The 13,484-nt window shown below is 48.4% G+C and overlaps 1 protein-coding gene across 7 annotated transcripts in view; it reads right to left on the bottom strand.

Annotated features, from left to right (window-relative positions):
- The window catches only part of SLC9A8 (solute carrier family 9 member A8), a 65,880-nt gene that overhangs the window by 7,283 nt on the left and 45,113 nt on the right, over positions 1-13,484 (bottom strand). For all 7 annotated transcript variants that reach the window (XR_004385169.1, XM_032878998.1, XM_032878997.1 and 4 more), the window contains 4 exons: positions 12,523-12,628; positions 4,978-5,094; positions 2,687-2,769; positions 29-140 (listed from right to left, as the gene is read on the bottom strand). Coding sequence is in view for 6 of the 7 variants with exons in the window: in XM_032878998.1 (XP_032734889.1) it covers positions 29-140; positions 2,687-2,769; positions 4,978-5,094; positions 12,523-12,628 (418 nt within the window). In the remaining variant the exon portion in view is untranslated. The remainder of the gene's footprint in view (positions 1-28; positions 141-2,686; positions 2,770-4,977; positions 5,095-12,522; positions 12,629-13,484) is intronic.

Raw genomic sequence — 13,484 nt, forward strand, 5'->3', positions numbered from 1 at the left:
TCTACTGCTTGTTCAACATTGGACTCACCGCTAAACCACATGATGAACATCATCTTCGGGGTGATTTTATGATCACGGAAGAAATTCAGGAGGTAGGAAAGAGGAAAAATGTTCACCGCTCTGCCAAACAGTACAAGCACCTGTGAAGATCAACAAACCAAGCTGTAGACAGAAACCGCTGGAGCTCCTGTGAAGCTTGTTGAAGCTACCACAGACCTTGTGACACACGCATAATAAATGCAGCCTTCCCCTTGGCCATGAAAGACATGAATGGCAGCCCTAGGCAGAGACCCAGCTGGGGCCTGTTGCTGGAGACACTAGTTTCTCTGAATCTGGGAGAAGGTCGCACTTTGTATGTTATGTTTCCGTAGCCAGGAAGAGAGGACTAACAAGGTATCAAAGCCAGCTTTAAGCTATGACAGTAGAACAAAACCAAATGCCAGGGGGCCAGGCCGAAGCATCCAGGGATTCATTTAAGGGCAATCTCACTCGTGTTCCACCGTGGGACAGGCCTACACTAATCATTCCCAATGGGCTGGCTCTGGAGGGACAGACAAGGTTGTTCCTGCCTCTCCCGTGGGCGCCCCCCGCTCCTCAGGGAAAGGAGGGGTGACTGAGAAGGGCCTACACATAATGCTGCTCGTAAATGCTAGTCCCCAAGCAAAAGGAATGTGTAGGTAGGTTCTAGAAGGTCACATGCACCCTGTCTGGCAATTGCTTGCCAAGGCTTTTGGTTCCTAACCATCCCCAAAGTTGGTCTTAACAAAATATAGCTTACGTAAGGTTTAGATCTTATCTAACTGGATACCCAGAACTACTTATTAATTTACTTTTTTCATCTTGGTTCTTACCATAACTAACTTAGTAATACGTAGACAATATACACACGTACATTCGGCAGGCTCTAAGTTTATTCTTTCAAGAAGCATGAATTGAGTGTGCTTTGGCCTGTATGCCGTGGATGGTCAAGTTAACAACGGCTCCCAATCATCTAACATTTCTATGTCAGACAAAGTGCCAGGCATTTTATACGCATTATATCTTGTTAAATTTAGATCCCTGCAATGCTTTTATTACAGAGAGCCATGCCCCAAACCTGGTTCAGCCCCCAAAGCCTGTGCCCTTGACCACTGAGCAAGTCTCAGGTAACCCATCAGAACAGCAAGGGCTATCTCCGGGAAAGGCAGGACTGGCCTGTGCCCTCGGGGGAGACCAAGCTCCCACTCTGGAGCATCTTCTCATTTTCCTCTTGCTCCCAGCTCATGGTAGAGGGAGGACCTCCTCGCTTCACCCACTGAAATCCAATCTTTCATTCCCACACTTGTGTTTCAGGTGTGACCACACTAAAGACTATTATACTTTCTGTAAATGACTTTTGCTGTTCTCTTTGTCCTGAAACCTGAGTTTGGAGGACAGCTAACAGGGACAAAATCAACGAGCTCTTGTCGACTGAGAGGTGAAAGCACCCATGCTACAAGGAGAAACATCGTTTCCCTTAGGGCTCTTTAGCTTCTCTATGCCTCAGTTTCCCCACATGCCAAACAGGCAGGCCTCGCTGGTTTGCACATGGTAGGTGACAGTGTTAAAAAAAGGTCTGCGTCTCAACAGCTGGGTTCTGTTAAGTGGCCCTGGTAATAAGAGTTAACTGAACATGAATCATGATAACTGAGCACAGTAAGGCGTGTGTCTCACCTATCTTAAGTTAACAGTGGATCTAAAAGGACAACAGAGATCAAATTAGGGACTATAGTATGGATCAGCAGGCGGGCTTATGGGACACGAGCTCACACTGAGGGGTGAGAGACACAGGAGGGACCCAGATGAGGGACCTGGGAACACCAGGCTAAATGCCCACATGTTAGAAGCCATTCATGTCCCTTCCATCTGAAGCCTGAGGAAGCTGCCCCTTTGTTTTAAACGCTAAACATTTACCCACCACCCCCACTCCATTCTGCCAAAAGATTTGATTCCACTGTGAATGATTAAAGTTTTCTTTTCCTATTTTAAATTACTTAATTAAGTTAAATTCATATTTTAATTTGTTTCCCCTTGATGCCCCGAGTCCAATGGTAAGTTTCCCGAACCTTCTGAATGGTAAGAATCACCGGGGATGACTGCTCTGGGTGAACCTCTTGGGAGGTAAGGCTGTGGTAATCTTTGCTTTAAACAAAGTGTCCAAGGTCACGCTCAAAAATGGACACATTTGAAGAAAATCACAGTGAGAAGTATGTGCATTATAGATTATCCAGCAAAAGTAGAAAAAGAAATCATCCCAATTCTACAACCACTGGGAACACTGTGCTGCATTTTTTTACATGTTTTTTTTTTCCTATGCATGATGTTTTTACATGGTTATGATCAATTATACGTTCAATTCTGAAAGTTGCTTTTACCACCTAATACAGAAACATAGAAACTTGTAGTTTTTAGAGAAGACCATAATCTTCAAGGTCATTTAATATTTAAAAAGAAGCAAAAATTCTTTTCCAAGGATATTCATTCCCTTAAGTCCACCCCTTCTCCCTTCATCATATGTTTGTGATTTTTTAACAAAAGAAACTTTAAACAGAAGAGTGTCTATGTAGCTGTTGACCTTGAGCAGTTAACAGTTACATAAGTGAATCCAGAACATGTGGTTATTGATCTACAAATAAGTAATTAAATAAAAAACAAGGAAAATACTTACTATGCACCAGATGACAAAGGAAATTTCAAACTTGTGAGGGAAACTAAAAATGGACAGGCCAAGAAATGCAAACACACATGTTTCTGAAACAAACCAAAAAATGGATTATTCAGCCCCAACTATTTTCCTCTGACACGGCACACAAGCAAACATTTCACAGCGAGTCAGGATCTACTGTAACACTCTGCTTATTGTCTGAAAACTCCGGCACCCGATGCCTTGCTGCAAACCACGCTTCGATCTGCTCGTTTTCTTCTATCGCACGAGCTGCACGTGCCTGCTTATTCAGAATCTCATTTAATGAGGCAGCTGTCAAATAAATGCAAATACATAATCTCCCACCCGGGGAAGATGATAAATATATGAATCTGTCCCTTTGTCAAACAGTCATTGGCAAGGATCCCAATTGCAGCAAAGTGGCAAAAATTCAGAGAAATGACTACAGATACCACATTCCTAGTGTGAAAAGGTCCCTCGGTTAACCTTCTTGCCAGGGCAGCCAAAGCTAGAGTGACGACATGCATTTAATGCTACCACAGGTTGGGAAGACAGCTTGTCCCGGCAGGATCTGCAGGGAGAGGGGCATTTCCGACTCTTGGCTTCACTCCACAGGTCAGGTTGAGTCGACGCTGCTCTCTGTGCAAGCAGGTACTTGTGTATCCAAGAAAGAGCACCCCGTGAATTCCTAGCACTAGGCTCCCTGCTGACACGGTCATGTCCCCCAGAAGAGGCTAATCATCAGGGAGACAAGGACTGTATTTTAAAATAGTTGAACATCATAAAACAGAGAGGCTGTTTTAAAACATTTCAGCCATGTTCTTCTCTAAACATGTATCTTTTTAGAACAAGTCTGCAAGTGGGAGCGTATACACACCCTTCCCCTCCTTGAATTTTTTTCTTATCTAATAAACATTTTTGTGACCTTTCCAAATCAGCTCATTTAGAACATACTCAGATCTATGTTATGATTTTCCCGGGTGGCATAAATTCCAATATATTGGTACATCACGGCTAGTTTAACAAATCCTCTGTCAACAGACACCGAGGCTTCTACTGGTGATATCACCATTTGTGACAAATATCCAGATTCCACCCGAGGGTAGCTCTGCTGGGTCAAAGAGCACACGGCTTTGACGCGCAGCCCAATGCTGCGATGACTCTCCATGAAGAGGGCATCGGGCTATGCCTGTCAACGAGGCCCACTTCCCATATCCCCATGCCGGAAGTGGGTATTAGCAAAACTGGAGCATGCCAGCCTGATGGGTACAGAATTGTTGGGTGGTTTGCTTTATATTCCTTTAATTGTGACAGTCAGGCTCAGAGACCTTAGCTAGGACTCTGTGAGTGGGATGCCGTGGAAAAAAGACCCCCAGGACCAGGAAGAGACAGACCTGGATTCTAGACTCCCTTTTCAGCCATGAGACTGTGGGCAAGTCCTCTGACCTCTGGCTCCTGAGCCCCCTTGGCTGCGGAAGGAAGCCTCTGCACAGCCCGTCCCCGCTGCCTAGTGCGTGACAGCGCGGAACCAGTGCTGCAAAATCAGCCGGACCCCACCGCAGCGCCAGGGAGGTGCTGGTGATGACAGCTGGGGCGCGGCCACCCGGGAGGCCGGTGGAAAGGGACCGGGTGAGAGCGTGTCCTTCGCTGCCAGGTATAAACCACGGAGGAGGCTGGGGAGGGGGTACATCAGAGTGTGGGGGAGCAAGAGCTCACACTGAAACTGCCTCACAGAGAGAGTCCTCACAGCAGGCCCCGTGCAGCAGCGACAGGGCTCACGCACAAGCGCTCGAGTTACGCCCTTCGAGCCGCTCTCATGGGAAAGGAGCCTGTGGACAAGCTGGGAAAAAGCTCTAACAATGTCCCCTTCTCAGACACCCACAATGTGCGTCAGCTCACGATGCTCTTGCGGCCGCCAAACCGAAAGCGTATATTCCCCCCGGATTTTCCAGGCTCTTGTTTGACTGTGGAGTCTTGTCTTACCTAACCCTCACCGATGCCAGTGCCAGGAGGCATGTTTTTGGAAATGTCACTTTATGATGTTATAAACATTAATCAGTCTCCGGTGTTCATATTTATTCTCATTATTTTTGGTCTTAAAATTATAGGCATCGAATGTTCCAGAAAGTTATCATGAGTTAGGTTTACGTTATAGAATTTGAAAGCCAGAGCAATAAACAAAAGATAAGGGAGCGAAGTATGTGGCTCTATGGAATTTTCCATGGGGGAAAGAGGGTGTGGCTGAGCCATGGGCTGCCGGCCTGCCCCCACGGGACCACAGAGGCAGAACTCACCACACAGGAAGGCCACGGTCCGGAGGGTCTGCTGCATAAGGATCTGGGTGACCGGGGACAGGTTATGGTGCGTGTAGTGGGACATCACAATGCCTGAGAACAGGATGGCCATGATGCCTAGAGAGGAACAAAGAGGCAAAGCACAGAGACATGAATAGGGCAGAAAAGCACCTGCTACGTGATACACAAATATCGCACATTTTCTGCAAGTTACTGGGCCCTACATGTTTTACATGTGTTACATGTTTTCAGAAAAAGGATAAAAAAGGAGGAAGAAAGTACTACCTAAGGCCTCCCAGAGGCTGCAGAGAAGTGCTACGGGCACCCTGTCTCTGGCGCTTCCTTACCGGCTAGGTGACCTTGGGCTAAGCTTCTTCCCCTCTCCACGCCTCAGCTCTCTCATCTGGGCAGTGGGACTAACAGCACCCTCGCTGCACCCATCAGGAGGGCAATGGGGATAAGCCATGTAGAGTGATCACCACAGGCCCTGGGCTGAGCAGGTGCAGTGACAGCTGTCACTGTCACCCACGGATGGAACAGGTGCAGGTGCGCCACTCTTGGAGCAAAAAGGGAGCATAAGAATCTGGATGTGGAGAATGGGTGGATTTTTATTTACTTTTTAATATTTTTCTTTAATTTTCCCTTTATCACAAGTTACTCTTATAACAAGAGATAGAGGAGTGACTAAAAAAGGATCTACGTCCTTTCCTGAAAGCTCTCCATGCGTCTACACCTCCTGCTGCTTACTCGGGACTGAGCGTGGCCCACGGCCCCTAACCACTCCCAAAGCACTTTGCACAGAGGGGTTAGTTACCTCTCCGGGCTGCCCTGCCTTGGCAGCAGAAAAGGGGCCTAATTTTCACATAAGGAAGCAGAGATTTTTATAAACTCATTAAATGAACTGCTAAAATGTATGGATTACAAGGGAAAATTTGTAAGCAGAACTGTAGCTTATTCCTGCCACTTTGTAGACAGGGATGCTGGGCTGACTTTCCACTTGGAAAAGTTGGAAAAGGGTGAAATCCGCCCTCGGAGCCATTTCAACCCACCCTCCCCCCTGCATACTCCCTCCTCTCCCACAGGCAGACCCACCCCCTGGTGCGAACAAGGCAAACTCCTATGCTCTTTCATTCTTCCCTGCCAAGGAGGCTGCCAGGAACATTCCAGGGAAGCTTCCCACAATCCCACGAGGCACACCTGACAGGATGGGACAGGGAAAGGAGAGGGCAGGCTCCCCGTGTCCTTCGAGGACTACAGCCCAAGCGGCGTTGCGAACCGCTGCTCTGCTAGGTGAGAACGCACACACCGAGACCTCCGGCTGGTCTCCCACTATGCTCCTGCGGGGCCCGGGGGGGGGCACCCCGGCCTGCTGAACCTTCCTGACACTGCCACAGAATCCAGGGAAGGCAAAGCAAAGTGAGACAGAAGGGGCAGAGACCAGAAGCTGAGGCTGGAACTGCACCCAATGGCGGTGGGGCGGCTCAGACTGGCTCAGCCCGGGCCGCGACAGGCCCTGCACGTGGCTTAGCCTCACGACCCCGACAGCTCCATGCACGGCGTGGTTAGTCCCGGGGTCCAGACGAGCAAGCTGGGGCTTGATCGTGGCACCGATACGTTTCAGTTTTTATGGACTTGATCCTTAGCATCGCCACCCAGGGCGGAAAGTTCCCAGCCTCTGCGTTTCCAAAGCATTTTGCTTCACTGGTCTGCTTTAGTCATTGAAGGGTTATCAACTCCCTGGCAAAGCGGAGACCCCGGAATTCTCACCTCGAAATAAAAGTCAAACCCAGAGGTGCCTGAGCCATGTTTAGGTTTTGACACGAGCGGCCTTCCACTGACACTGCTGTCCCACCCACAGCAGTCCCAACACAAAACACCCTCTCCGGAAAACCAAAGGATCTGGGAAGTCAGAGGTGACAGCGAAACTTGCCCTGGGACTGAGCAGCAGCATCCACTGCTGGAGCCCCGGGGAGCCTTCCTGCCCACCCTCTAGACCGTCCTGCCGCAGTGCTCTGCAGCAAGAGGGCCGGCTCAGTGCGGAAGGGCTCTGGCTGGCGGGTCAGTCTGGGCACCAGGTCAGGGCTGCAAACTCAGAAGCTTCAGGGGCCAGACAAGAAAGACAAAAAAAGGATGACCAACATGTGGGCGAAGAAGGCACAAACCCATCTCTGAAGTTCTCCCTGTGGAAGGGAGGGCTCAGTGTTGACCAGTCTTCCTTCTGGCCTTTTGAGAGATGCCAGAAATCTGTTTCGTATGGGAAATCTTCCCAGCTTGTAATCGCGGCAACTAACTGAAATGTCAACACATTTTCTGGACAGATAAACAGTCCCTTCTGGAGTCTGAGTTTGGACCCTATGATAACGGACCCTCAGGCCAATGCAAGAGTGAACAGCCAGCCACCACCTTGACCCAGGGCTAGTCCAAGGTCAGGACATCTCTCGAGTTTTGCAGGCTGAAGGAAAGAGTCAGCAGCGGATGCGAAATCCTCAGGGACAACTCGAGTGTCTGCCATATGAGCCCTCTCCACCACCCAGACCACCTTCACCCACCGGAGCCGCCACCACACAGGCTGTGAAAACACCAGCGGGTAAATGGAGTAGACAGGCTCACTTCTACAGCTAAAATCATGGGTATTTTATTTTAAAGATTATTTATTTATGAGAGAGACAGAGCAAGAGCAAGAGCAGGAGTAGGGGGCAGAGGCAGAGGGAGAGGGAGAAGCAGACACCCCGCTGAGCAGGGAGCCTGATGCAGGGCTCGATCCCAGGACCCTGAGTTCAGGACCTGAGCCAAAGGCGGATACTTAATCAACAGAGCCACCCTGGCCCCCCAAGGCATGGGTATTTTTAAAAATGCCCTGTAAGGAAGAATTCCTGACACGTGTATTTCTTTCAGAAGGCAAAATCATTTGAGGCAGTAGATAACTAGTGCAACAAAATGGCCAGCTTCAAGGAAGGAAGGAAGGAAGGAAATCCATTTCTCATTTCAGCTAAATCCACTATTTTTAAATGTCACAAATGATGATGAATAGAGACTCAAGTCCAAAGGCAGAAGGTGAAGGGTGTCTATTGTGGTACAATTTCCACTGCACCGCACCTTGCTGTGTTTTGCTATAAAACATCCAGACTCAGAGGTCCAGAGTTAAGAGAATCTCCATTCACACCGTCTTGCCCCTGGGAATCTACTATTAAAGGTCCCGACACAGGCCCCAGTTCTTTTCTTATGCCATAATAAAGCTAATCTGCCTTTAAAATGCACTCAGTAAAAGGATCCCATTATGTAAGCAGCATGGATTACCAGCAGAGGGAATTTTTTTTCCCCCAGAGGCATTTTTGAGGCCTCCAACACTTACCTGCCTTTGCACATATAACAGAACCCCAATTCCTTCTGGGGCCTACAGAACCCTACCAGCCGGGGTCCCTGCCTCTCTGGTCTTCCTGCTCTTCCTGGAGTGCGCCAAGCTCCCTCACAGCAGTGTCCCGCTCAGCACGGCCGCCCCAGGTCCTGCCTGGGCTGGCTCCTTCTCAGCACACAGGTCTTAGCTCAGGCACCACCTGTTTGGGGAGACCTTCTTGACCCCCTACCGCATGATGTATCTGCCCCCACGTCACTATCACATTGCTCTGATCTCTCTCATTCCTGCCCGTTCTTCAGTACCCGAAATTACCCGTACGTGTTTGCCTACTTGCTTACCATCGTTCTTCGGCAGGTAGGAGCCTGATGTGGTCTTGTTTACTAAGGACAGCCCCAGTACCAAGGACAGTTCTTGGCACAGAGGAGGCATTTAATTAAGTATTTGTTGAATGGATGATCAATCTTTTTTTCTTAAAATTTTGCAATCTATCTGGGAGTTCTTTCCACGGCAGCACAAATAAGTCATTTATTTGGTGGCTGCACAGGATTTTGTAGTGAGAACCGACCCAGGCGTACTTCATGTCTCCTAGGATCAGTGGCTTGTGGGTTTTCTCCCACAGGCAGCACTGAGGAACCCCCGGTTGTGCACCCGGGCACAGGAGCGCCACACCATGCGTTCTACCTCTGGTTGAATGGAGGTTACGTCGCTCCTCCGTGACTCACCATAGTGAGTCGCTCTGCCCCAATCCCCCTCCCTCAGCCCACTGCTGGCTAAACTGCAAAGGTGGGGTCTGTTCAGCCCTAGATCTTCAGAGCCAGAGGGCAAAGTGGCCCTTGAAACTGGCAATGACTAGACTCGTTAAGACTGACAGAGTCAGAACAAAGATTCTGAGAACAGCGAACACTAACTCATAACTAGGGGGCCTGTTTAATTTGCTACTGAAACCAGGATGTTTGTGACAGGGAAAAGGCGTGTCACTAATTTACATATTGAGGGTGTCAGGGCCAGCAGGAAGTGTCACCCCAGCATGTCTCTTGTCAGGACTTTTACTCGCATTGTTCCCTTTAACCCCTGACCCAAGGGCCTTGGGTGGGGGGTGCCCTTCTATACCGTCCATTTCATGAGGAGGAAGTGGATGCTCAGAGTGGTTAAGGCGGCTCTGTGAGGTTGCACAGCTAATGAGGGGCGGGGCAGGGATCCAACGCAGGTCTGGCGTCCTTAACCACTGTGTCTGAAACACGTGATTAGGGTGTGGGATTTGGAGAACAGCACCCTGCTGTGTATTGCTGGTAACTGCTTCCTCAGTCCTCTGTGACAGAAGTGCAGGAGGAGAAGGAAGGGGAGGGGATAGCAAACATCACCCCCCCACCGGCTGTACTCTCACAGAGGGACTGGAGGGTCCTCACACACACCAGGGCTATCCTACCCTTGTCTGAAAACCATGTGACAAATATCCCAAAGTCAAATATGGGCCAAGCCAACGGCCCAGAGGTAGCTGAGCCTGCTCTTGGCTCGCATGTGCTGTTTCTGACCCCACTGCCCACTGGTTTGTTTAGCAAAAGCCCTCAAAAAAGTGAAGCTCTACAAACAGAAAACACTGACGCTCTGGAGACAAGAAAAACACTCCCTGGTTTTGATCACAAATTCCAAATGGAGGCAGGAAATACATCTTTGCCAGCAGGTACTCGGTGTTCATCTCAAAGGGGTGGGGAACAGTTTAGAAAAACAGAGGTAAAAATAGCCAAGTTGGGCCAAATGACTCACAGGTACTGTTTATGTAAGTGCCAAAATTCAGGAAAGATAAGAGAAGGAACTCGATGGCAGATACTGGGATGAAATTATCCAATAGAACTGATGGGAACAAATCAAATTAAGAACAAACAAAACCCTGAGGTTTACCAAGAGTTCTCTAGTGAAAATGGCCAGAGTCCTTTCTGCTTCCTCCTTGGCAGGATCTGCCCACCGACTGTAATTCTAGAGAACGATCTATGAGGAAGGAGAGTTCTGCTCAATGGAGTAAATAAAAACCACTGGGGACTTCCATTTTGCTATGCCAACTGCAGTCCTGCTACAAACAACTAGAAAACCTGATCAAAGATAGGAAACAAAGGTGTCTTCTGACGCTGGGTACTACAGGGTAGGGTTGTCAGGAGGGAAACATTCCTGACCCAAGGGAAACAGCGGCCGGCCACTCCCGCTCCAGGCCCTGGCCCAGCCCAGACAGAGCTTCCAGGCTGAGGCTTAGGGAGGGGGGCGGGGGGACTCCAAAACCCAGCCCAGCAGAGTCAGTCTAGCGGAGAAGAGATAAATGAGAGCTGCGGGACCTGAAGCAGCCAGGGTAACAGAGAAGGAGGCCTGCACAGAAAAAGAGTTCTCGAGGGCTACAGCAGTATCCCCTTGAATCTTGGATTATACTGATCTGTACACATGTGGGGTGAGATCCTACGAGCCTAGGGAGACATACCACTGATAAGGAACAGGCCAACAATTTCTGAAGCAGGCACAGGGCTGGGAAGTTTGTGTTCCCACAGGCCAGAGTGGGGCGACCTTGTAATACAGGAGACAGGACACAGAGTCCTTAGAAGGGCACTGGGTTACTTCCTAGTGTTACTCTAGGCCTGAGGACAAAGTCTGAAAGTAAACCTCAAAATGATTAAACGGATTCCAAGAAACTTGGATACACCACGGAAGAAGATCCAAAATTCTATGAAGAATACAAGAAAAATCTAGTAACTCAACAACATATTAAGGTTTACAGTGACTGGCATCCAATCAAAAATTAACAGGCAAGCAAAGAGCAGGAAAACATGACTTACAAGCAGAAGACACTGACCGAGAAAGACTTGGAACTGATGGAGATGATGGAATTAGCAAATAAGGACGTCACAGCAGCTGTTACAAACATGCTCCATCGGCTGAAGAATGTACAGACAATCACGAACACGGTCAGGAGAGAAATGCAGGATATAAGAATGACCTAAAGGGAAGTCCTGTGTATGAATAATACACATCTGAAGTGGAAAATACACTGGATGGACTAGCAGGACAGCGAGCATGGCAGAAGGAAAGACCCATGAACATAAAGACACAGCAAGAGGAATGAGCCAAAGTAAAGCATAGACAGAAGAAAAAAAGATTGAAAAAAATTAAAAAGGCAAAGTATATTATGGGATGATAGAACACTGTCAATTGTAATTTTAGTAACTGGACTCCCAACAGGAGAAGAGATGGGAAAACAGAAAAAAGTGTCTAAGAAATGGGTAAAAATTTCCCAAATTTGGTGAAAAGCTATAACCCCGTAATTTATAAACCCAAGAAACTCAACGAACCCCAAGTGGAATATAATGAGAATTATACCAAAGTACGTCAAAATCAAATTGCCACACACCTATCAGAACGGCTAAATGTTTAAAAATTAAAATAAGTGTTGACGAGGACGGGAAGCAGCTAGAACTCTCTCAGGCATTCTAGTGGGGATGCAAAATGGCCCAGTCATTTTGGAAAACACTTGGCAGTTTCTAAGAAATACACACTTACCATATGACCCTGCAACTTCACTTCTTAGGTATTTATCCAAGATAAATGAAAATAGCCACACATATTCATACCCAAAATCTGGAAAAACCCCAATGTCCTTCAAATGAATGACTAAAATATGGTGCACTAAGAATGTGTAAACTACTGACACGTGCAAAAACATGAGTGTCTTTCAACAACATTATGATCACCAAAAGAAAGGAGACACAAAAGTCTGTATGCTATGTGATTTCATCTGTAGGACATTCTGGAAAAGGCAAAACTATCATGATAGAATGCAGATCAGTGGGGGCCAGGGCCCAGGGCCGGGCCAGGGAACTGACTGCCCTTGGCGGTCTGACCCCATCCTTTCAGTGAAGGCCCTTTCGGGGACTTGGTCTGGGAAAGGGACAACACGGGAAGTGACATTTTGATCTCTGCTACAGGGTGCTGGGTGAAGGGAAGATGTGGCCATGACAACACTGAGCCCCTGAACCCAGCCAGGTCTAAATCCAGAGGTATCCCTAACGGGCCAGTAAATCCCCTTTGTTGCTTAAGCTTTACTGAGCTGTGACTGTCTCTTGTGATTGGAAGTGACCCCACTGACATAATCTCTTCCACCAGGCAGGACAACGTGCCATCAACCCCAGCAGTTCAATGTTTCTGCCACTTACCCGAGAGGGAGATTCCTTCTGCGAGCCCATAAGGAAGATAAGCAAAAATGATCATCATGCCAAACTCCAAGGAAGGCGTTTTCCTCAAGTCAATATGCTTTAGCACGTAAATAACAGTTGTCAAGGAAAAAGAACCAAGGGACAGTTGATGGGAGATGTTGCCTTCCAAATATACAGGGTAGGCAATGGATACGAAAGGCTTCGGAACATCCCAGAGTAACATGTGAATATCCATTGTTTTCTTTTCCTTTGCAGGGAGACTGTTGTTTTAAGAAGGGGGATCTCACAAAACACTAAGAACTGGAAATTCTGGAAAACTGGAAAAATTAAAATCAACCTAAGTCAACTCATTGAAAAATGCTGACTGGGAAGGCTGGCAGTGTGCGGGGCTGCGGGGGCAAGGCTGGGGCCGCGGCCAGGAGGACAGCCCGTGCTGCCAGGTCCCTTCCAGGGCCATGTCACGCTTTCCCCCCTTTCTCCAACATCAGATAAGACAGCTGAAGGGGTGTCCAGAACTCTCGGGGAAAGTGCCCCACTGGAGGACCTTCTTTCACATTCCTGGAGATTTCTAAACTCATGCTCCTGTGAAAGGAGAATCTTCTCTCTCTTCCAATACAGCCCACGCGCCCGTGCTGGGGCTCACAGTGCCCATCCACTTGGCTTCCGCAGAGCCGGTGCTTCTCCATCCCCTCCCCGTCCAGGAGAAAGATAAATGTGGAGGAAAATACTGATCTAGAAAAAGTTTTCCATTCTGTTTATTGGTACAATATGAAAAGCTATCAGCCAACAATGGAGACTTTAGACTTCTGGGCAAAGTGGGGGAAGGGAAAACTCAACAGGATGGCAGACCAGCGTGCCTGTCACAGGCAAGCGTGGCTCTTCCGGCCATCTGTGGAACACACTGCTCGTGGAGGAGGGCCAGGTGGCCGGCTCCCTGAGACACAGGCCTGGGCTCCCACAGA

The sequence above is a fragment of the Lontra canadensis genome, unplaced genomic scaffold (assembly GCF_010015895.1).
Source record: "Lontra canadensis isolate GAN:19392208 unplaced genomic scaffold, GSC_riverotter_1.0 scaffold65, whole genome shotgun sequence".
Taxonomy (NCBI): Eukaryota; Metazoa; Chordata; class Mammalia; order Carnivora; family Mustelidae; genus Lontra; species Lontra canadensis.